We start from the raw sequence: 25326 nt of genomic DNA, 5'->3' as shown, positions 1-25326 counted from the left end.
CGACCAAAGGCCTTAGTGACGGAGCAGTGAACTGACTAATTTTCCTCTGTTGGCTCTGTAAAATGTTTTTCTCATTGGAATGTACAGCACCGACTCTTCTACTGAGGTTACTGTAGGCTAATTTTAGCACTTTGTAAATGACTGTGCACAAGAATGTAAACCTGCTTTCAGTGCTCCCTTCGCAATGCTGCAGGCGCTCTGTGCATCAGTTTTAGCCATTAGCATGACAGTTAGCTTTCATAAGCAACTGTGACCATTCTTTCACCATGACTTGCAGTATTCATCCGTTATGCCCTTTTCTAGATATGACTATTTTATGTGATAGTAGATATATAAGCAGGTACTTTCTAATAATTTTTTTTTCCTGATTTGATTTGGACGGTCTATATTAATTCCTAGCCACTTTCATATCCATAATCAGAGATTGGCGAAAAGGACTCGTTATTTGTGAAGTGAGTCAAAATCTTTGATGCCGAGGCTTTGGTTTTGTTTCGTTCCATATGCCTGTGCAGGAAAAGAGCAGAAGAATACACACCAGAGATGCACATTTAGTCTCACATAGCAGCTTCTCATGGCTCTTTATCAGGAGACGTGGGTGATTATGTAGGAGGTGGATGTTCTTGCGGACCACAAGGGGCACACACAGTACTTGCAGATTCTGTGCAGTGGTGAGCTGGATGGAGTTATTAATAGATTTTTAGCTGCTCAATCTTCTCCAGAACTTGATGGAAGGTCCAAGGTGAGGGTGGTGTGATTTCACATCCATGACTTAATTATTGTTGTTTTTATTGTGTGTTTTTTTTATCTTAAAATTTAAAAAAAAATGGAGAGATTTCACACTTTTTTCTATTTTTGTGCTTTTATTGTAGAAACCTAACCACCCTTGCAGCAGGGCATTCCTAAAAAGGGCAATAAAAAGGGAATAGACTATTTAATAGACTAGTCTGCTATTTGTGTGTGTGTCAGTGCAAAGTATACACCAACCGACTGTTAAAATGTTTTGGTACTTTAATTATTTTCGTAGTTGAATTAAATTTGGAAGCCCTATTAAACTACTCTACTCAACTATATGTCACAGATATTAGACACAGCATAAGCACAACCAGTTTTGACTGACTGGTTTTAGCAACGGTGCAGCAGCAAGATGAAAAATTCATTCAATTTTCTTCTATCCCTGACCTAAGTGACCTTATGACTAGGTAGAGCCCAGCCTCCTGCAGAGCATCTCCTGAGCTCGTGCTGGGTTATCATTCCTAGATCAGCTTGCTGTCCACAGCAGCAGTAGCATATGCCACTGATCTCCAGGGGCCAGACTCAGAGGTGTGAGGCACTGCAGCAATGACAGATGGTTCATATGGGTCAACCTGCCACTTTGACTGGAAAAGAGAGGAGGCGGAGGGGATAAAGAGAAGGGAGGAATGGAGCAGATGACCTTCCTCCACACTTTCATTCACAAAGCTGCCAGCTGTAGATCACAAGGAAATGCCTCCATTGGAGGAATGTCATTTCTGCCTGTGTTGCGCAGTCGTGTGGGATTAACCCCGCGCCATGACAACCAAAGTTGCTAGCTGATATACCGTGTTAGGTAAAATGTCAGATATTAGATAAGCATATGCATAATGCTCAGATTTCCCCAGTGAAATGAAGTTCTCCAGGCACTTTTCACTGACGGCAATGCATTAATATAGCAGTATGTCAACATGCACATAACCAAACCGAGGCTGGCAGTGCTCAAGGTTGAAGGAAGGTATAATAATTACAGAAATCCAGACTGGAGAATATAACTATGAAGAACGTTGCCAGAGTCTAGCATGAATCTTGGCAGCAGCAATATTTCATGGGGCTTTGGAACCGGAGCCATTGTACCTGTGCTATGTGGACGGATGTCTGAAAAGAGAGCAGGATTTCTTTTTTTCTTCTCCCCTCTGACTCTATTTCAAACACACAGCATAACAGTGCTCTCCATCAAATTGGCTCTCTTGCCTGGCACCATGTGCGACACAATAGATGACATTTGAGTGCAGGGTTTGAGGGTTTGTTAATATTCACAGACATGCAAAGTGTGAGATTGCTTTTTAGGCTGAGAGTGAGAGAGATCAAGTGTCCTGGTGAAAACCCATTTATCAGGGACAGCTTGTCTGCTGCTCCACACATGGAGCCCCATCCATCTCCATTTGCTTAGTGTCTGTGGCCCATTTCTCTGGCAAAGACCAGCGCCGAATCCCCCTCTGCTGGGCTGTATCATGATGTAGGATGCAGGGAGTGAAGAGATGATAGCTGATTGCATTTTGAAACCGCTGGACAGGTCTGATTATACTTGGAAGCTGCATGCATTTTCCTCAAGATGATTTTTAAAAATTGATATACAGTCTGTGCCGTGCTGGATCCTAAACTTTAATTATTGCCACCTGTAATCGATTAGTCCTTTTCATTTGATTTGTCAATTTGCTGCAAGAATTTGTTAATTCCCCAGGCATGAAACTGTAAAAGATTAATTGCAACGAGGAAGGAAATCTCTAAAATGTGCAATTGATTACCAATGATTACTTTATTCAGCATATTTATTGCTTAGCTGGTTTCTTCGCTCAGGGCTCCTTTGCTTCTTTTGGCTGTGATAACACAGATGACTCAGCAGCGGTTACACGGGAAAACATTTAATCAGTTGTTAAGTTGACATTTGTCTTGATTTTTCAGCAGCCTGTGCTTTCTCAGGAAACGGAAACTCTTAGGTTACAAAAATAAAAATAAACAAGTGCATACAGTACATCGAGGGATTAAATGCGTCTTCGAATGTGCGGAGTGAGTTAAGGAACAGGTGTAATGCAGAGCGCTTGAACAGCCTGAATGAGATGAAGTCTTCCAACCTCTGCTGTTCAGTAGCCTGCAGGCGCACAGTTGTGGTCCATTTTCCCCTGCCCGAGCCTGCTGAGTTCAGCAGATTGGTGTGAATTGGTTGAAGTTTATACTGGAGGAACCACAGGGCTATACAGTTATCAGAACAGAGGGAGAGAAACTGCGAGGAGACAGAAGACTGGAGTCGAGAATGTAATTCCACTGAAAAGCCGCTCCTCAGGACTCAAATGTTTCTTGCTGTCAAAGACCTTTAAAAGATTTTTTACCTCTTGAGCCAGAACATCTACTGTGAAAATAATCACTTACATGAAACTACATGTGAAAAATATACCAAGGTTGTAATTTTTAAAACCTTATCAAGGCATGGTAGTAAGGAGGCTCAGGAGGTGATTTTTAGGTTTGAGGAAGAGGAAATATTTTTAGAGCAAAAAGTAAATTTTTTTTGTTGGTTTTCTCTAGATCTTTGTGTTTGTGTAATCCCTGAATCATAAAACTGTGAATGTGAAGCCTAAGAAAACGTTAATATAAATATGCTTAGACCAGGTAGTAACCTCACTTAACAGTCACTTTTTAAACTGCTTAGAAATAGTGTTTTTCTATAAATAATTTACTTTTTTAACTAGAATTTGCAGGTGTACCCACATTAATGAATAGCCACTGAGCAGGATGTGGGTCTTGTCCATGAATTTAATGGCTACCTTAACTATTTTTTTCTCATAGCATGATTAATGATGATTGTATGGCAACTGCCACAGGTCTGAACTCCAATGTGCTGGAATTTTAAGCTGAGCAAAGTCACTCTGTTGTGAATGTGCAAAAAAGACATCAATCAAGAGCTCCAAACAATTATTTAGAGGACTGGAGAGGCAGCTAGAGTGACACTATTTTAGCCTTCTTTTGCAAACTTCATGATGGAGAGGTTAGTGTTTGCAGCTGTTCGTGGCATTTGTGTGTATTTGTGTGCAACAATCGATACCTCAGAGGAGTTGATGGACTTTCACTCATTACTTCTTAATGAATTTCCCCCTTTGCAGCCTTCCCCCTTTCTCTCCCGCTCCATCTGTTAACCCACAAATACACACAGGCACACAAACAGAGCGCCACCTCTCTGGTTTAATTTCCATTTAACTTGTACCTAATGAGTTTACATTGTGTTTTATCCTGTCTCAATTACAGGAGACAGTATAATGAAAGAGATGCTCCTCGTGATAGGATCCCCCATCTCAGTGAGAGTTACTTAGCTGGGGATGGAGCCAAAACTCTGTCCAGTCTGTGTGAATGGGCCCCAGCAGAGCAACCAGACACTTTTGTCCGCGCCAGTCATTCTGCTTAATGTCTTTGTCCGCTTTGTCCGGCTGCAGCGGCCTTCCCTCAGCCGGCATCGTGTACAGCGTGCCATCACTTCTATCGCAGGCCACTATTGATCCGTCTCATGATCTAATCCCCTTCGCTCTGCGCTGCTGCCAGACGCACTTCGATCTCTCCCTCAGTGTGTTACCGCTGCAGCCGCTGGCCTGTTGATGTCTTTATGAAGCTGTCCACACTACACGCTACCCCGCATCTTTCATTTCCTCCACACACAATACCTTTAAAAGTGTGTGTGTGTGTGTGTGTGTGTGTGTGTGTGTGTGTGTGTGTGTGTGTGTGTGTGTGTGTGTGTGTGTGTTCTTGTACTTGCTACATGGTGAGGACCATTTTCTGCATTTAACTATCAAAGTGAGGACATTTTTACAAAGTGAGGACATTTTGGCCGGTCCTCACTTTGAAACAGCCATGTTTGAGGGTGAAGACTTGTTTTTAGAGAACAGGTATGAATTGAGGTTTGGTTAGGGTTAGGGTAAGGATTAAGTTTAGGCAATCAGTTGTGATGGTTAAGGTTAGGGTAAGGCTCTAGGAAATGCATTACGCCTATGGATGTCCTCACTAAGATAGAAGTACAAACATGTGTGTGTGTGTGTGTGTGTGTGTGTGTGTGTGATGTTGTCCAGTGCACGTGTATATGCGTGCATGACCGCTCCTTGAGGCATTACCAATTTCGATCCGAACCCGCCTTGACCCTGAGAGAGAGCGAGGTGATTTTCTTCCTTGGTTTGCTCCACCACTGAAGCAGCCTCACTTCCTCATAAATACTTCAGGTCCTCAGCGTTCAAGGTTTAAAGTGATTTCCCTAAAATTAAGTTTCTGAGCTTGGAGTAATCCATCACTGCCATTTACTCTGCTTCCAGACAGGGTTTTTCTTTACAGGTTTATTAAATTAATACCTTTTCTGCCTGGCTTGTGGGAGAGGTCTGAATGAATTATGATTCTACACAGTGTGAGTTAAATCATGCTTTTCAAACCTGAAGGTAAGTGAGGTGTCTCTCTCTCTCTCTCTTTTGGAGAGTGTGCTGCTCATTCCATCTCTTAACTAATGGTCCACAAATGTCCTGTGAGTGTGTGTCAGGCATATCATTAGGTAAATGTTTCCTTTTCCTGGCTCTTCCCTGCTGGCAGATGGGGTTTGACATTGTTCCCTGGGAACAGATCGAGGCCGGGGGAAAGTCCCCATGCTATTTGCTAATGATAGCTTTACCCTCCACCACCTCGTTGTCACCCCAGGTGTTGAGCCCCTAATCTGTTGGCATTGGCTGGTGGAGAAGGTTGCTGTAGAGGGCTGAGTACACCGGCTAGCCTCTGGGAGAGCACCGGTACACCGTGGCCAAGCTCCAGCCCCTCTGCTGACCTTGGTGAAGGATGGAGAGGTCGTGTCGCTGTGTGTTACAACAGAGGTTCACCTGCAACTGCAAAGTGACGCCACAAACCAGGATCCCCAGTTTCTTTTTTGTTACGATATTACAAAAGCTACTTCTGAGATCAGGGAACAAGCAGACGATAAAGAGAGACTGTAGCATGTCCAATTCCAAACAGATAAATAATTTTGAAGGTAAAATCTGAAGTGAATGTTCCAAATTTAGAGCAATTTAGAGCATCCTTTTCTTCTTACAAATACAGGTGAAAATGGTTCATTATTCAGTTAACTCCACTTGCATTCTTGAGCAACTGATTTGATTAATGACTCATTGTTTTTTGAGTGGACTAAACAACAGAAAAATAAAAACTGAAATGCTCAATTGCAAGTAAACTTAAGTGCAACATTTGAGTGCATGCACGTTTTCTCTCTAAACCGATCATTAGGAATCATAACAATAACTTTAAAGACAAAAAGACAAAAAGGCTCCAGGTATAATAAGTCAGAATTCTCCTTTAACTCAATCTGCATCTTTCTCTGTTCCCTCTTTCTCATTCTTCCTTCTCCAACTCCCCCTCCTTCCTCTCTGGCTCCCTCTCCGGTTCTCTTTTGGATGAATCCCAATGCCTTTGAACTGGCTGCACCCCGCTTCCTCTCTCAGTGTTTGCCTCCTTCATTCTGAGCCGAAGCAAGAGGAGTGTGGAATAAATTGCATCCTCTCTTGTCCTCTGACAGACATTGCCCGTAGCTTTCCTCCTATGGGGGACAGGTGACAACAGATAGTGGCTATTTTAAAAGGATCATACTGCCTTTCTCAGTGTTGCCTCTGAGAAAGGACAGCAACCCTCCACACACACTCACACATTCACCTTCTTTTCTGGAGTACATCTGGTTGGTGTGGAATGCAAAAGGATGGGAAAGCCCCGTGTGGCTCTTGGAGATTTGTCATTATTTATTGACCATAAATCCCCAGGAGTCTCAGTCAGTTTGTCTCTGATTGGAGGAACTTGAAGGGGAGAGTAAGGATGGATTTAAGGCAAGTCTGACACTTAGATCTTCAGGCACAGTGTACCTGGACAAGGAGCAAGTACACCAGGGACACTGACACACTCCAAACTAATGGAAGAAATACAGCAATGCGATGGAAGCTGTATAAAGAACCAGCTGAATCTCCAGTGGGAGTAACACACCAAATGCGGGAATACAAAATTCTCCTTTATTCCTTCAGTCTGATGCAATATGAGTGTGTGAACATTGTCATGGAAAAAAAATGGAATGAAGACATTGTCATCTAGTTAAATAAACATCTTTTAAGCTGTGTGCGACTTCACATTCCGGATGGTGCACGTGCAGCCTGACTGTCATGCCAGGAGAGCTCCATCACGTGGTGGGCCTGCCACCAAGCCGGATGGTCGTAGTCAGTCATCCAGAACTCAAACAAGAGGGGAGCCAGTAAGCTAACTACCAAGGCTGTTCGCAAAACAGTCATCCAGAGTGTCTTATCACCCAGAGGGAAATTACACACCGAAGATTAATCTCTCCAGAACCTCACTTTATTGATTTTGTTGATTTTAACAACTATATAGTCAGTTCTCACTTTTTCTGTGTGCTCTGATATTTTGGGCATTAAATACCCTGCACCTACATATAAAATCACAGGAAAAATTATTATCCCACCATGTTTTGCTGTTCATTTTGTTCATTTTAATGCCTGGTACAACTAAAGGTTCATTTGTTTGGACAAATATAATGATAACAACAACAAAAAAGCTCATTAAGTTCAATTTAAGAGCTGATATCTAGCATTTCACTGTGGTTTTCTTGATAATAATCGAAATCACTTCAGTTCTTACATCAATAGCTATGGCATTGTACTGCCAAAAACAGTGCTTTTAGGTATTCCATGTTTATTGTCTGTCTGTTTTACTCACATGATACACACAAGAGTGAGTACTTGATTGTCTTTGATGACAAGGGTGGTTGAATAATTTTTTTCCATGACTGTATATATATATATATATATATATATATATATATATATATATATATATATATATATATATATATATTTAAATATATTCTGTTGTTGTAGTAAGTAGACTACACTCCTGCTTGATGATGACCTTAAAGGACAGCTTTAATTTGAAGGGAAGGTTGCAGGATAAGGGCAGTGAAGAGCTTTAGAAGGAGATGGAGAAAGGGACAAAGACATAGTCACACCCATGAATTCAAGAACAGAATTATTTCTCACTAGTAGATCATCTCAGTGCTCTGAGAACACGTGTTTATGCGTGGCATTAATTTTAAGAGTGTAAATTAGTTTTGGCATACATGCTCTGCATTTGTATGATTTGCATGCAGAATAGTGCCCTCTGCTGAGAAGTATTTTAAAAAAAAACTTTGACTGAGAGAAAACTAAGCAAAGCCGTGGTTGAACACACGTCAGAATCTGAGCATCTTGACGTTTCTTGTGTTTTACTGGTTTGACTTTGCTCGTTCCCCATCATATCTGCTTTCTGTTCCAGTGGTACTTTTAAAATAGCACCACAACAGCACTCACCATTAATCTTTGTGCACACCTCTCTCTCTGCTTGTGTCTCCCACCTTCTCATCCCCCCAACTCAGATCGAACTGGCTGAAGCCGTGCTGTGGACGGAGAGCAGCTCTGTGGCAGGTCTGTCTGCTGTCGGCAGGCTTCAACTGTTTCCTGGTGGCCTGTGTCATCCTGGTGGTGCTGCTGCTGATGCTGGAGCTGCTCATAGACACCAAGCTGCTGCAGTGTGAGTGATGAAAACCAAGATAATGTGACTTTGAGAACATAATACTGGAGAGGTGGTTTGTTATATTCATTGTTTAAAGTTTTGATTAGCAATAGCTTTCTTGGAGAGGGAGAAAAGTGGACTGCTCAGCACATTTTTTTACTAATTGCTATTTCAAAGGCGCTGGCTCACTGCATACGCTCAAATAAATACCCAAGACAAAGAAGCAGGTTCACTACACCTTAATTAGTGTGAAAGCTGAGCTGCAGGGGAAAAAAAAGTGAACTCATGGATGTGGACGCAGTAAAAAAAAATATACATATATATAGAAAATTATTATAGTGAATGGTGACGTTAATTTTTATTTTATTTAGCATTTATTTAACCAGATTAGTCCCATTGAAATCAAAGATCTCCTTTACAAGGGAGACCTGGCCAAGAGGGCTGCAGCATAGTCATATTAAAAACAGTAAACAATAGATATAATTACTAAAAAAAAACATTAAAACTTGCTCACATATAACACTTGCACACAGACCAGGTAGACTGTAAGGATTTCACCAGAACTCATTCAGTGTAACAAGGACTTGAAGTTTAAGTTCAGATTGTAATTTATTCCAAGCATCAGGCCCAGAAAACATAAATGCTTTCTTGCCCAGCTCAGATCGTACATTCGAGTTAGTTAATGGAGTTAATGTGCACAAATGTACAAACTATACTATACTATACTATACTATACTATACTATACTATACTATATTGTGCATACTCTACTATACTATATTATCCGTGGCAGATCTTCTGTGGGGGTATGGAGGGGCAGTGACCCCCACTGTGATCAGATTGGCCACCCCATGTGCTCCCCCAAAATTTTCGTTGGAAATTTACATTACTGATACTCCGATTTCCAACGCTCATGAACGCAACTTCGTCCAGCCAATAGGAACACAGCTTACTGGAAGTCCAGAGGGCTGGCTTAGTGAAGGAAATTTAGTTTAAAGTTGAAGCAGAAAGTTAACAAAGAAAGTGGAAAACCACCTTCTGATCCCTGAAATCTCTGAGTTTTCACACATAGAACGCCTGAACATGTCAAACTGGTTCCATAGTAGAACCTTCACTGTAAAAACATCATAGTATGGTGTGTTGCTCAAAAAACATTACGACCGGCTGTGTAGGCTCGATGAGGAGAGACACAAAAACAGGACAAATGCTGGTTTCCAGGGGGTTAGGTGGATATTTATTTGAAAGAATAAATTTACAACACAACATATGAGCAGAAAAATCACAAAATCTGTCTTTAGTTCAGCTGAAAATATTAGTTTTTGTCTTTTTTATTGACCAAACTTTTCAGGAAGTAGATGAAGAATAATTAAAGCTCTCATGTAGAAGTCCAACTTATTTTGGATCCTTGTGGTGAGTTTAATCTTAGATAAATCACACATTTTTAATATTTCAGTGTATGCTCTGCAATCTTGATTAGCTTAACAACAAGCTGCTGTTCTGGAAATGTATCTCAATGACCAAAACACAAGATCTGTGGATACTACAAATGTATATTTGAAGGCTATACTTGTAAAAAGCAGTAATATACAGCAGCTTTTGTCTTCAAAAAAGAGAGAGAAAGAGAGAATCAATGTGCAACATGTTTGTGTAGGAAGGTGTAAATACTAGCTGCTAACCTGGCCTCATATGTCTACTGTATGTCACTGATGACCTGTTCCGGGATCTGAGACTCAGATCAATCACGGTCTTGGGAATATAACCCCCTGATTTGTATTCTACAGTTAACACAGAATGTCAGGTGGTCGAAGTTCCAGTCTGACCTGTGTCACCCTAATGTCACCTTTATCTACATCATCCAGCACAGTGTAGACATCCTCATCTATCATAAGTAGAAGGTGAGGGGTGATGGCCTGTTTGATGTCAGAGAACTGACATGCGCGGTCGTGCTCCAGCAGTATCCAAATGCACTGGAGTCTTTACTGTTCTCCTGGGACCGACTGATTGAACAGACAAAGGAAGGGTAAGACAAATGTGTGAAGGGAGATAGCGGACAAAGGAAAATCCAGCAACACAGATTTGGCTGGTGGATGATTGTGGAGTGAGGGGTGGGGGACTGGAGGAAGATGAATGGACTGATAGACAGATCACTGAACACAGCAAACAAAGACAGATGGGGGGAGATGCGACGCGTGAAGAGAAATGCCTCGACTGATAGCTGAGTGTTGTTTGAGTCCGTCCAGAATTAGCCCGATGAATAGACGACAGACACATGCACGTACAGTATAGTGCTGGACTCATATTTATGATGTTGCTTCACACTTCTGTCTGCACATTTACAGCGCCCTCCGTAATTATTGGCACCCCTGGTTAAGATGTGTTCTTTAGCTTTTTTTGAAATGATATAGGACCACAATGAAAAAAAGAGAAAAATCCTACCTTTAATTCAAATGCATTTATTCAGTGGGGGAAAAAATCACACATTAAGAAAAAGTTATTTTACATCAAATCATGTGCGCCACAATTATTAGCAGCCCTGATGTTAATATTTTGTATAACCCCCTTTTGCCAACAAAACAGCACCTAATATTCTCCTATAATACATTTTTCTACAATTTTCAGTGTGAGAGTATGCTTCTGCAATAAAAATTGAATTCAGTTTAAGGCTTTTAACACATCCTAACCAGGGGTGCCAATAATTATGGAGGGCGCTGTATTTATGTGTGTGTTTGAATGTGTTCATTTTCACCACTTTACTGCACTCTGTCAGTGTTGTGGAGCTGATGACAAATATTTGATCGACTAAAACGCAGCATCTATCTTTGACCTCTGCATGCCACATAAGTGCCCGTAAAAATAATCATTTTTTTTCTTCTGTTTTATTCCCTCAGTTAACAATGCATTCCAGTTTGCCAGCATCATCCACTGGATCAGCCTGGCTATTCTCTCCGTGTTCTTCACTGAGGTGAGCCTTTCCCAGCTTGACGCAAAAACAGTCTCACTTACAGCTGATGCAGCGGCCTGTCGATTAATGCTATGTTGTGCAGTACGTGGGGCCAGAGAGGCACGCCGACAGATTCTCATTACAATACTAAGAATGCCATGAAAGGCCCCGTGCCCTCTGTCACAGCATGTTCAGATTCTGATTAGCACATGGGCAACTTCTGCACAGCTGAGAGAAAGATTAAAAACCTTACATCAATACTCACATGACTGGTGTTGTTGGAACTGGCAGGTTTGGTCCCTCTCAGGTTATTTGACTGATCTGCAGCGCAAACATTTTAAAATGCAGATGGGGCTTTTCTGTGCTGCTAGTTTCAAATATTTTCAAGGTCTCAGGTGTACTGTATCGATTACCGTTTCTTTGTAGCCGGCCACATTTGTCTTAGTTCCTTTCACTTGCCCACCTCACTGCTAACTTTTGTTTCAGCTGGAGTTTTCCTCGGCAACAGAGGCTGCCCCTCGGTGCTACACTGAAGCAGTGGAATCAGCGGGTTGACTGGTTTCTGCTCCGGTGTAGCCTTGCATGTCTGCAATGAGAATGGGAGGTTAGGGGATGGCAAGGTGTGTTTGCTTTCCGCAGGCTCTACTGTGTCAGCAGAAGGAGCTAAATGCGGCGTCTGTAATTGTTTGGATGGAATCCTATCACGCTGCCTGTGATGTGTGTGAATGTGATGTCACTGATGAATTACCGCTGGGGGGATGAGAGGAGGGGATGAAATCTCAAGTGCAAATGGCATTTACCGGGACTGTCAGGTTTATTATTGAGACGTAGTACAGATGGTGCTCTGCCTCCATCATCCAGTCTCTCCTGGTCTTGCTGTCCTTGTTTTCTTCCGTCTGTGTAACCCGCTCTCTGTCTCCATATCTGTCCCTCTGACTGTCTCAGACGGTGTTCAGGATCGTGGTGTTGGGGATATGGGATTACATAGAGAACAAAGTAGAGGTAAGCTCCCCTGAGTCCCATTAGTCCTGACACGGGGCCCCTTTCACTGCAGTGTCATTCCCTCAATGTCACAGCTCAGTGTGGCAACTATAGGAGCTCCACCGGTAACCTGAAGTGTTTATTTTATTCAGGTGTTTGATGGAGCTGTCATCGTACTCTCTCTGGCCCCCATGGTGGCCTCTACGGTGGCCAACGGCCCCAGCAGCCCCTGGGACGCTATCGGCCTCATCATCACACTGCGCATCTGGAGGGTCAAGAGGATCATTGACGGTGAGGCTGGGAGGGGCCGGTGTCCCGTGCGTTGTGTCCTTTCCTGTCAGGTCACAGAGATAGATACTGCTCTGTGCTCTCGGCGCTATCGGCTACATTCAATCTTGAGGTTGTTTGCTCAATTAGTTTTTCCTCTTTTTTCATTATTTATTTTTTTTTATCAGCAATGATGGCAGGTCGTGACCTTTCGTAATGGAGCGGTGGCTTCAGTCCTTACAAAAAAGCTGCAAAGAGCATTTTGGAGTAACTCTCATTTAAACCGTGTTGCTCCCCCATGTGGTTTTCAAATAAAGTACAGGATATGTTCAAAGGGTTGACTAGTCAGGGTGAGCAAAGTTTGAACTTTTGTCGTCGCCTCCTACACTAACTGTTGAGAACTATAATACAGTCCAATACACAAATGACTAAAAGCTGACCATAAAATGAGATAATTTGTGTCAGAAACTCTGTTAGAAGTCCTTGTGTGCCATTGAACATGAAACATATGCAGGCTTTTATTTTGATAAAACACTGATCTTCTTGGTTCCACTATGTTAACTAAATACTACATTTAATCAAATTAGGGAGCAGAATTGATGGGTACAAGTCTAAATACTGTTTTTCCATTAAAACTGAGCTTAATTTGTTCTGTTGTTTTAGCCTATGTGCTGCAAGTGAAGGTGGAAATGGAGCTGGAGATCCAGCAGTATGAGAAGGCCAAGGCAGTGAGGGAGGAACAGCTTGATCGCCTTACCCAGATCTGCCAAGAACAGGCGGTATGTCCTCTTATCTGTTTCATATCTTTTCTATTTTCAGCTGCATGTAACCAGCAGAGGGCAGCAAAGTGATGTGAAAGGAAAATATATCTGCACTCTAAAACACATAAAAGCAAACCAACAAACTTGATCTCATAACATCTCCAGATCTCCAGAAGTCTGGATATCAGATAGCCAGTACTGTGCATTAACTGAAGACAACTGACCTCCTCACAATTTAATAGTTATAGTTATATTGTTGTAAGGTAACATTACCCTGCTGAAAAACAAGTTTAACTTTATAAATTTAGGTGTGAGTTACACTTATGCCAGCGTCAAAGAGGAGAGAAAAGTCCACTTTATGTATTATACTTGTGAGATTGGTAATAAAATGATATAATAATATGATATAATGATATAATAAATTACAGTGACTAAAAGTTTCTGTGAGTATTTCTTTGAATGGACACCGTTCTCTCCTGTTCTTTCATTTCTTCTTCTTTCCTTTTAGTTTGAAATCAGGCAGCTGAGGGCCCACCTGGCCCAGCAGGACCTGGATCTGGTAGCAGAGCGTGAGGCAGCCATGCAGATCCACCATATGTGGGGTAAACAGAGCAGCAGTTTCCAGGAGGTGGACGGACTGGCCCCTGGGGCCCCCGAGCATCACAGGCCAGCCAAAGGCAGAGAGCCTGGGGGGCCCACAGGTAACCGTCTGGAACACCCAACCTCTTTGTATTACAGCCTATCAAAGACCTCTGGTCATGGGAGAGAATTCAGGCTGCGCTTTCCATGAGAAACCATCTCCACATGCACACGTGGATGGTTGAATGTAAAGATGTTCAATGTACAGACGGAAGCAGATGTTTATTAAAAAAAAAAAAAAGTTGTCTCATTACTTAAAGGTTGAAGGTTTATCTGGAACACTAAACTATTTATTATTAATGTAATATGTTGGACTACTCTTCAAAGAGACTTTTCTGGTTACCAAAAGAATGAAAAGAAATGATAATCAGGAAAAAAAAAATTCGACACCACTTGCTCCATTCTCCCTGTTAGAGAGTAGGGCTGTTCAGTAGCAGTGAACATCTCACACCGACACAGTGTTGGTGTCCTTTTCTCAAAAACATTAGTCTCAGCGTCCACATAAATATTCTGGTGCCACGCCAGATGGACTATAAACCTTTCACACAGTGACAGGTCATAACTTACAAGACTTAAAGCGACAAAGCGTTGTCAGTACAGGTGATGTCGGGGCTCAAAACACTGAGGCTTTTCCTTTATCAAAGCAGTAAATCACAGTGTGAGCTGCCATACATCTGAGCCGCTGTGTTTCTACTCAGGCAACCTTTTAACTGCACCTGAGACTCGTATACTCGTGGTATTGATCATCTGGAGATGGTTCCTGTCACAGTTTAGGTCGAACAATGAGTGGCCCCCTCCGGAGACACTCATAAAAATGAATATGTGAAACCCAAACATGAATGAACAACGGCTGTAGAACAGTCCTTGAAGACCTTGGAGAGCACTGAAGAGAAACACTTCAGCTGATTTAGTACCTGAGAAACACATCCTCACCAAGAACAGGTAGTTCTAAAACAATTTGTTCATTTATCTAGTAGCAGACTAACATAAATGATAATAATTTTAATCATTATTTTGGAAAACCTTTATCAACTTTAATCTCTGTTTTATATGGTTGTAAAATAAATGCTTTCGGAGTTTTAGTATTTGGTTACAGTCAGACAGCCACACAATTTAAAGATATTTTTCATTGCTCTTTCACATTTTAGAGATTTGGAATTGTCAACAAAGAATGGAAATAATCATTAGTTGCACCCCAAAATTAAGGTGCCACAAGCTTTTACTGTGACATTTTAACCCTCAGTTTTTTGATGTGCTTTGTTCCCGTCACATTTTTCACTGCAGCCCTGCACCTCTATGGAGACAGCTGGCTAGAAGTGGAAAGAAAACTCAAACTCAAAAATGTTTTCTGTGCAATTTGATGCAGTTGTAATACCACAAATCATTAAAAACAACGAATAAAAGTTTAATAATTGTAGTTTACAATTATTGAAAAAGATCTGTAATCAGTATGTAAATTTTCCAAGTGAACAGAAGTGTTACAAAGACTTGTGGGGGGAAAAAATCAAGGCTCCACGTGCTACATGTATTTAACTTTTTACATTTTTACAAACTCTATGAACCAGGGTTGTTTTTACACTTTGCACATGAACTCTACAGAGATATTTCATCACGTTGAATGTATCTTCCCGCTTAAAACTTGCTACTGTTATATACCGATTTTGATTTGCCTTTTCGTATTTGTTAATACATGATCATTTACTCAGGCCTTATAGATCTCCATAGAGGGACTCCTAGTTGTTGACAAAGTGTGTTAAAGTGTGGCTATTATTTGGATTTTAAATGATTCAAAAAGCTACTGATCTTACATTGTACAAAAAAAATCGTATGGTTTAAGTTTTCGTACACAACAAATGATTTACTTTTCACTCTTCCCCCTTTCAGATCATCATGGCCAAGATGACATGAACAACTATATCAGCCAGTACTACAGCGAGCCAAGCAGTGGTGAGCATCAGCAAGCTCCTAATATCTAATCTGCAGCCCATGCAGGATCTTAATATTTTAAGGCCCTTTACTTTGTGCTTGTTGTAGATACAGGGATCCCAGACCCAGCGCGAGTCATCACCACAGCAGCCATAGACGTGCATCTGCCCAACAACCCCAGCCAGCTGCCTTCCTCTCTGGTGAGTGCGGATGCAGTACCGTCCAGCCGTTTGCAGCGTACCGGCAGCTCAGTTAGCGAGGCCTCCACAACCACAGTGTCCCGCACCAGCTTCAGCGCCCGGCAGCACAGCATCAGCAGCCACACACTGGGCTCCAGCATGGACTGCAGCTCCACGGTGCGCGAGGCCTCCACCTCCACGGACTACAGCGACCAACGCTGCTACCCTCCACCCTACAGCAGCCCTCTGGCCCTGGGAACTCAGCCACGAGGGAGTCCCAGCGCTGTGGTCCAGGAGCTGCTCTCCTCTCTGTCTGAGGACTCCTGTCTCACCCAGAAGGGCCTGGACCCTGTCAACCTTAAACCACCCAGCCCGACAGGCTCCACAAAAACCAGCCCCGAGCTGGAGCACAGGGTCAACATCTACAACAAGAGGAACCAGGAGAGCCGAGTCGGCCTCCACTCCAAGACAGTCATCCATCTGCAGGGTAACGAGCCTTTCCTGGAGGAGAAGTACAGGATGATGGGGCCGGTAGAAACTCCAGTCAACCGCCTATCAGAGACATAAGACTCTGCAAAACATGTGGAACTTCACCAGACTTCAGATCAGCTGCAAAAATTAATGCTCTACTAAACTCCCAAGTTGTTGGGAGTCACTGGCACATAAACAATGTCTGTCATCCTCTTTGTGAAGCTGGAAATGAGAGAATGAACTTCCCAGAGCAGCACAGAGGGCATGGACGACAGACTTGTTATCAGGCAACACTTATCAGGAAATGACACTCACAAAAAACACTTTTACTTTTACCAAAAGAAACCAGCAATGGGGCTCGAGTCCGAAAACTTTCAGACAACCCTGCGTAGAAAATTTGGCTTTTGATATGTTGTAGTTGGATTTCTATCTAGGAAGTGAGCCCTGAGAGAGGTTGGTGCTGAGGGCTTAGATCCTCTGATACACTCTGTAGGATGTGGAGATGCTGGAAGGGTTTAGTGGACAACCAGACTGAATTTTTTCCCTAGAAAAATGTCACGGATTTACCAAAAGTGCGAGTGTTTGAGCTGTTTTGGTGGTCAGTTAGTGTCTCCAAACTCACAAAGAACAGTCCTCTTTGATGGACTGCTGCAGGGTACATTGGATCTGTCTCAACTTCTTTCTAATCTTTGTCTTTCTATATTAATGTTAACATTTTTATCTAAATTCTGTAAGTGGAAAGAGTGCAGAATCCTTTTGACTGATGGATGATTCACATGAGTTTTTTTTTTTTCCAGGTGCCATGACTGGAAGCTGACCAAACCCAGCTGAGTTTACCGAAATTTTTCAAATTACAGCATGACCCTCACGTAATTAACTGAAACTCCACCTGCACATGATAGATTTCCTATCATTCAGGTCTAAAATAACCTTTATAAGAACTGATTTTAATGTTTAGAAGTTGTGTAAATATTTCTGGATGGGTCTGGTCATCATATCACAGCCGAAAATAGTGAGGGACTTGAATAAAATGATGAAAAGAAAAGTACAGCATGAACCTTTCAGATTTGCCACCATATTGCAAACTAACCCTGTTTATTGTTCTGTCAACAGGCACTTTCTATCTTGGTTATGGAAAGACAGCACTGCAAAATGAACCCAATAAAGGGGAAACATGGCAAATTCAGGAAACTGGTTCTCAGTTGTCAATTTAATGCGTTATTTTGTAGAACAGTTGTGGGTTAGCAGGAAGAGCTGCATCTTACAATCAGCTACATTAGAGTTAAGCATTCCCAAAGATGTCCTAGAATTAAATACAAATTACAACACTTGTACTACAGAAAGAAAAAATATCCCCCTACCAAATAAGTACAACTTATCCATTGATATGTAACCTTACATACTACAATATATATATAAAAACTAGCTTGTATTTCTTAGTTGAGAGAAGAAGACTGCCAACTTCAGAAATGTGTTAAGGCGGTGGCTGCGTTTTCCGTTGATCTGTTCTTGCGGCATTGTTGAGCTGTACGATGAACATTTGGTGGGACTTTGTTTCTTTTCACTTGCTCAGACTTTCAGTCATCTCAGGAACAGCCTGAAGAGAAAACAGTGCAGAAACATAACATAATGTTTGAGCAGCATTACAGCAGGACTAATAATTACAGCAAATATATTCTGTTTACTGCACTCCTGAAAGCCCAAACTACATGTTTGCTGCATTGGCACAGAATACTTTTAAATTAATTACTTGTTATGAAGACCTAAACATCCTGCAGAAATCATTCTGGCATAAACTCAACTTACAATATATCTGCATTAGTAACTGCTGACATTTTTCCAGGGTTTGAGAATAAATATTCACCAGCACCTGTCATTTTCACCCCCAGCGTATTCCATATCATGACATTTATGACTTCATTACACAAACCCTTGTGCATGCTGCTGCTCACTGTATAATTTAGCACACTGAGATTCATCACGACCACAGGACGCTGCAGGTCTGTAAACATTTACCAGCGCTTCTGTTTTGGATAAATGCAGAGAAATATTCTACAAGGAGGCCACCCAGCCCATAAATAAACATGTTGATAATGCAAGTTGTGTAGCTTTAAAGAAGACAGATTCTTTTGTGGTAAATATGAGTGCAAAATTATTCAAATGGCTCCTTGAGAGAGCAGCAACTTCAAAACAGAATCATCAGTCACTGCCACAGTTAGTGCGGGGTATCAATTGTCAATTTGGGGGAAAAGTAGAGAGCCCATCCATTTTAATCAGTTATCTGAGGAGTGATCACTTGTAAGATGATCTCACCCAGTCGGTCACAACTCTACTGCCACTAGCCATTATTACTAATCACTTCTACAGAGTTTGCCAGGACACCTGGGCTGCACAGGCACTACTGAGGGGCTAAATAAAACATGACCAACAGGACACGGATGAAAATATAACCTACTAGCCTTTCAAAGGCAGCGTTGAACTCCAGTGTTACTCGTGCCAACACACCTGGCTCACTACCGCCGAGTACCAGCTCGACACGAGAACGCAACTGAGCGTATAAGTGGCCTGGCAAGAAGAGGCCGAACACAAAACCGAAGCCAACTTTGATGCAACTATCGATCAGTTTTTATATCTTTAGACACGTTAATGTGTTTCTGTCTGAGCAGCGACTTCCAGCCAGAACGCTCCTCGGATTAATTCAAGAACTTAATAATTCAACAGTTGCACATTTCCATTAGGTGGAATAAAGCATCGTGCAAAATTTATCAGTGAGAAAGCAAATGTTATATTCCGACTGTCTCTCAGGACTCTGTTAGCTATTAAAACACCCAAAGTAAGTCCAGGCACTGCTCGGTTGCTTCATAATGTGGGGAAGTAGTGACATTATTATGGCAATATTAATACCAGACGCTCACCTTGAAAAGATCGGCTACCAAGCCGTAGTCAGCCACCTGGAAAATGGGAGCCTCAGGGTCCTTGTTGATAGCAACAATAGTCTGAATAACAAAAAACATGCATACACAACAAAATGAGACAACACAAATAATAAGATTACTATTACTACAAAGCAAATGTAGAAATGTGGCATATTATGGAAATAGCTTCAGAAACAACCCCAGTTTCAAATGTTGCGTAGTTTCTTTCTATCAATAGCATCAGATTTACCACAATGTGTCCGACCAAACTCAAAAGGCTAATACCACATAATACAACACATATTCAGCAAAGCTAATATTATAATTAAATTAAATATTTCTGTTTATTTCAAGAAAAAAAAAGAGAAAACTAGAAAATGGCAAGAAAAGGGATGTTATGGAAATCTGCCCATGTGGCTTTAGAGACTTTACCTTGCTGTCTTTCATTCCAGCCAGATGTTGGATAGCCCCAGAGATACCAACAGCAATGTACAACTCCTGTGGACACGAACAGAAGACAGCCAGACAAGTGTTACATGCTGGTAGACATGAAGCGCAGATGTACCTCAGGGTCTGATGGCATAATGTAATCTATCAGAGGGTGCTGGGGGCAAGCGTGCAAAAGGTCAGCCATGCATCCCCCCAAACCTGCAGGGAAAACCATCTCTTGCTCTCAGTTTAATGCACTGCCATATAAATATTTCAGCGTATAGCTACTGTTGCAACTGTAGTCTCAGATGGATGAAGCATCAACATGTAAACACAACAGCACCTCACCTCTGCAGAAAATTCAGAAAAAGCCCTATTCTACCAGTCCCACACCGATCACAGAAACCACTGGTTCAGATTTTTATAAACCAATATAGAAAACACAAGATATTCATGGGTGAGTGTTAAAACTGAAGGACAAAGCACTATACTTTCAGTCATTCCAACTGGAAAAATATGTCCATTTTGCTAAAATAACCAAACAAGACCATCTGTGCAGCTGTGTGGGTCGTCCAATGTCTTCTTTACACACAGCACTAACTGCTTCTCATTTAGATGAACACACTCACATACATTTCACAATTTCACTTCAATCCTGCCAAGTAGTTTCTCGAAAACACATAAACCCTGTAAGTCTGCTGTGGTGATATTTGACAGCTTTGATTACAGTGAAAATTCAGATTAACCACTGTTCAAAGACACTTAACTCTGATTGTTTCCACTACATTACCACAGTAGATATTCTAAATGTGAATAAAATGTGAATCTTTCAATTTTCTGAATACACTACACATTTTTAGAGTCTTGGGCTAAAAAAAACAAACTAGATTTAAATTAGATTTAATTAACCTAGCCAAATTCCACAAGCTTGTCATAACATTTAGAAAATCCAATTTGGACAGTCTGGCCTGGTCTGAGGCTCTGACCAGACATGCACTGCATTCTGCTTTAATGGATCAGCTAAATCATTTAAGGCCTTAAATGTGACATCATGCACATTTCCCAAGGTCTAATGTGTGGATAATCACAGCCAGGGTAACCGGGCTGAAGCCCATAATGGGAGGTTAACCTGTTTAAAGGAGACGAGCAGCCACCATGATCTTACTGAACTGCTGTGTGAAGACTAACAGACATTCATCAAAAGCAAACGCACACACCGACACTGAGTTTAAGTGCTGCCTACCGCTGACTTTGACTTTTGAATACAGTCATGTCTTGATAAGCTGTGAAATATTGAAGAAATTCAAATAATCTCTTCAGAAATGGAACAACTTACTGGTGCTACAATCTTGCCAGTTTGTCCAACCTGCATGTCATTAGGGACATACCCAGCATCCACGGCAGCTCTGGATGCACCAACTGGAAAAAGAATAAAATGCAACTTAACGCCAAGTAAGAACAGCCATAAAGGCAATAATTGTCACAGATGTTCCTATAATACCTGCAGCATTGAGTTTGTCAGCAAGGTCATAAAGCAGCTGGAAGTTTTCCCCGCTCTTCAAGCCCCTTCCTGGAAAAAGAACACTATTAGTCTACTTCAACAAAGAAAATACTGAAAAGAACTCTTAGCCTTGAAAAACTAAATTTAATCTTAATCCTTTCAATTATATAATACTAAGGACATCCTATGATGAATATAGTTGAACAATGCTTTGAAAAACACGCAGACGGTGGATTTGCTGAGAAATTAACTCTCAGAATTCATCTTCCAACAACCCACGATGTGGATTTGAATTTCATCCTTTGTGACATGACTTCAGACATCAGAGATAGATGGACTGTTATTGCATACCTCCTGACACCACAACCTTTGCACTTGTCAGCTCTGGACGGTCGCTCTTTGACAGATTCTGTTCCAACCACTCAGAAATTCCAGCGGGAGAAGCAGCAGCCACTACAGATCAGAGGACCACCGAATGACAGGCGAGAATAAAAAGTGGCAATGACAATAAGGTTTGGTCAGATATACTGTATCTTTATTTGTTTGTGTTATTAAACAACATCTAGAATTTAAGCCACTTCTTTAGCATGTACCAAAGCAGAGCAGGATAAATCTGTAAGCTACTTCACCTTCCTCTGATGCAGCACTGCCTCCCTCCGTTGCAGCTGCCTCAAAAGACGTCCCTCTGACGGTGAAGACCTTGATTGGCTCATTACATTTCACAGTGCTGAGGGCATTACCTACATAAGTCAAACATTACTAATTAACAGAAACATTCAATTATAAATAAAACATAACTGCCAGAACTTAACTATATCAGAAAAACAGACTTCAAAAGATCCCATGATATTTCTACTGATGACTGATTATACTAGTCACTAAATAGGACAAATAAAATTCAAGCTCTATATGATAATGCACTAAAAAAAAAAGGTTTACCAGCATAGATGGTCCTGACGAAAGTATCTGGAGATTTGATCTCAATAATGTCTGAAACTGGGGCAACATCCAACTTGGCAGCCACTCTGGGAAGCAGGTTCTACAAAATACAAAGTGGAATTACGGTTCATAGACATGTAAATATGACTGACCGAAACATTGGTACAAAGAGTTTAGTAAATAGCAGAATTTTCATAAAATAGCAACATAACATCATCCATATGAACATCAGAACTTGAATTGAAGTATGTGTAGCAGAAATTTACATTCACAAGGTGGCTGGATGACAAATGCATTTTAAAATATATAAATAATAACAACAAATTCATCAATAACGGAGCTCTTACTCTTCCATGACTTACCTTTCCGAAAGCAGATGCACCAGCACAGATGTGAGTGAAGTTGAATTGCTTTTGTGTTTGCAGGATAAGAGGAGTCAGCTCCTCTGAAATAAAGAATCATGAAGCAGAAGCGCAGTTAGGTTGCCTGTAGGCTAAACAATAGATGCAACAAAGCCTGTTCTAGCAATTTAAACATCTGAGCAGGGGAATCAAGCGAACAACAACGTCTTCTTCTTTAGTTACTGTACTACTGGCAAGATGTCCGTGAGCAAGTTACGCACAACATCAGCTGCAAGTATGAGGGACTGTACAAAAAAAGGTATCTTATTGCTCTGTAAGTGAAGGATAAATAAACAACAGGCTTTAAGTGTAACATACCTGGCAGGCTCCCTTTGTACGAATCATGCTGGGCCACCAGAACCTTCTTCACACCGTGAACTTTGCTGATTTCCTCCACAACCTAAAAACCAGAGAAAAAACATTTCATGTTTACAAGTTTCCCAGTGACCTTTGAATGTTGTTTTGAATTAATCACAATCCATATATGCAACTGTATCTTCATGCACTGTGGTATAGCTAAAACAACATCGCAAACACAACACGTCAAAAGCTTTGCACACCTTTGCACAGTTTGTTCCAGCAACCAGACATGACACCTCTCCACCCACTTTAGAGGCAGCAGTGATGGCATTGAGTGTGATGGGGGTCAGCTTGTCATTGTTGTGCTCTGCTACAACCAAGGTGCTTTGGAACCTCTGGAGGATACCAGTCTGTTGAAGAGGACATTGTCAACGTCAATAAAATGAACCGTATGTCAGTAAAAACAAATGTATTTAGAAGGCACTGCCTGTTAAATGGGTTTGTTATATTTGACCTAAGTTATCAAACACTTGAGTAACATTTTCATCTTTATCATTTGAGGAAAAATGAAGAAGGCAGTACCTTAGTACATATATCATTCCTACAATGGTGCTATTAATGTTTTCAAATCTTTATTAGATATTGCTGGGTAAGTGCAAAATACAAAGTCAGTCAGGTGTTATTATTCAACAATGAATTCTGGATGAAAAAGGCATCAGACATAGCTCATCTTTTTAATCTTAAAATTCACTACGTAGTCTCATATGAATACTTTCCAAGATGAGTTGGGCATTAAAATGTGTTGCAATGTTACTCTGAGAGAATTATTTGCTGCATGTGTACTATCTAACTACTGCGTATGTCAGGTAGTACAAATAGGTTTTGTTGTTTTGCAGTCTCAGATCATTTATGCAACTTATAGTGCAGTACAGTATGGGGTTAATGTACACGTAATGCTAGGACAGTGGGCAAACAGGAGTGTGCAGCTCCTGAAGCAGCTGCATCTGTCAACGTGAAACAGGAAAATACCAGCCTCATCTGGAAACGATCAGTTCTTAAAGGTCATTCAGATAAAGTCAAGCAAATAGACAATAAATAAAATGACACACGTTATGTTTCACCGTGTTATTTAGTGCTACACAGCTTACAGTAAGATAGTTTGTCTTGGTGACTCCTGTCAATGACAATTTAACAGTTTCGTAACTCCGAACAGAGAGCTTTCATAACCACTAGGCTAGTAATGCTAACATTTACTAGCATTAACATCATAAACATAAACAAACATATTCAAGTCATTTCACACTGTAGCGTATACACACAGTTACAGTCATATTAGGTCAACAGGTAGTGTTACACGTGCTAATTCTAACTAGCACTGCTACTTGTTAGACTAGCATGGCTAGCTAAAGTTAAGCGAAAGTCTAGCTGTGCAGAGCTAGCTACCTGGCAGCTGCTGCAAATAAAAGCGAGTGAGGTACATGGCACGTCCGTGTTCTTAATCTGCTATAAACAACTGAAATCATGTCTGAGTGTAAGTTAGAGCAGTCACAGCCTTACCAATTGTTTCAGACTCGTCTTATTGAAAGCCCTGTTCATCTTGGACCGTTGTTGCTGTTCTGTGCTCCAAGTGCTGCAGACAGAACTGAGCCAAAGGTCGGACGAGATTTGACAGGATTTCTCGCGAGATGTACTGTTACAGAACTCTCTCTCTCCTCTCTGTCTCTCTGTCCGACATTCAATTATCTCGCAAGAAATCTATCTGCAAAAATAAACAGTAGCTCAATCCCTGGTTTTCCCATCAAAACATGTTTCTTATTTGGGACATTCTGTTCAGTTTTCCCCTCCAACACTAAATAAAGCAAAGCAGAGAAACGCTTTATTCTGCTCTGGAAAGATCATCATTTTTCTGCCCACAGTATTTTCTTAATTGTATGGTGCTGCTACCACTGTTTGTCTGTCTGAACAATTGACCTGGCAGCAAGTAACCTACAGAAATAAAACATAATAAGAAAATAAATGATGTATTTCTTAAAAATGATCAAATATCAGTGCACATTTATACATTTATTTTTTTTGAAAATGAAAAATTCCATTTTATGCTGCTGTAACCTCTTTCATAAGCAACTTGAAGGACTGAAGATCTGCAAGAGAAGTTGGGTAAATTGTCATATTTCATAGTGGTGGAAGAAATATTCAGATCGTTTACTTAAGCTTAAGTGTCAATACAACAATAAGAACCTGTTTCACTAAGCCCTGCAGGAAAAACTCAGTGAAGAAAGAGAGCAGCAAACTGAAGTTGAACTACTAAAGTAAAATTATCAATCTGATACCTCT

General features: G+C 41.2%; 2 protein-coding genes across 2 annotated transcripts in view; one reads left to right on the top strand and one right to left on the bottom strand.

The window, feature by feature from the left end:
• The window catches only part of tmem266 (transmembrane protein 266), a 29551-nt gene extending 11853 nt beyond the window's left edge, over nucleotides 1-17698 (top strand). Inside the window, exons 4-11 of the mRNA XM_022190965.2 lie at nucleotides 8207-8361; nucleotides 11231-11304; nucleotides 12229-12285; nucleotides 12417-12555; nucleotides 13195-13310; nucleotides 13801-13993; nucleotides 15816-15878; nucleotides 15966-17698. Coding sequence (XP_022046657.1) covers nucleotides 8207-8361; nucleotides 11231-11304; nucleotides 12229-12285; nucleotides 12417-12555; nucleotides 13195-13310; nucleotides 13801-13993; nucleotides 15816-15878; nucleotides 15966-16603 — 1435 coding nt within the window. The 3' untranslated portion in view covers nucleotides 16604-17698. The remainder of the gene's footprint in view (nucleotides 1-8206; nucleotides 8362-11230; nucleotides 11305-12228; nucleotides 12286-12416; nucleotides 12556-13194; nucleotides 13311-13800; nucleotides 13994-15815; nucleotides 15879-15965) is intronic.
• On the bottom strand, nucleotides 17690-24693 carry etfa (electron transfer flavoprotein subunit alpha). The gene is made up of 12 exons (XM_022190977.2): nucleotides 24550-24693; nucleotides 23253-23402; nucleotides 23011-23092; nucleotides 22654-22736; nucleotides 22292-22391; nucleotides 21982-22092; nucleotides 21704-21805; nucleotides 21353-21421; nucleotides 21188-21270; nucleotides 19855-19920; nucleotides 19423-19503; nucleotides 17690-18104 (listed from the first exon to the last, which is right to left on the bottom strand). Exons 1-12 carry the CDS (start codon nucleotides 24586-24588, stop codon nucleotides 18069-18071), a joined length of 1002 nt encoding a protein of 333 aa, XP_022046669.2. The 5' UTR covers nucleotides 24589-24693; the 3' UTR covers nucleotides 17690-18068.
• Between the last annotated feature and the right edge of the window lie 633 nt (nucleotides 24694-25326).

Source organism: Acanthochromis polyacanthus, chromosome 8 (assembly GCF_021347895.1).
Source record: "Acanthochromis polyacanthus isolate Apoly-LR-REF ecotype Palm Island chromosome 8, KAUST_Apoly_ChrSc, whole genome shotgun sequence".
NCBI lineage: Eukaryota > Metazoa > Chordata > Actinopteri > Pomacentridae > Acanthochromis > Acanthochromis polyacanthus.
This window is presented reverse-complemented; position numbering and strand designations above follow the sequence as displayed.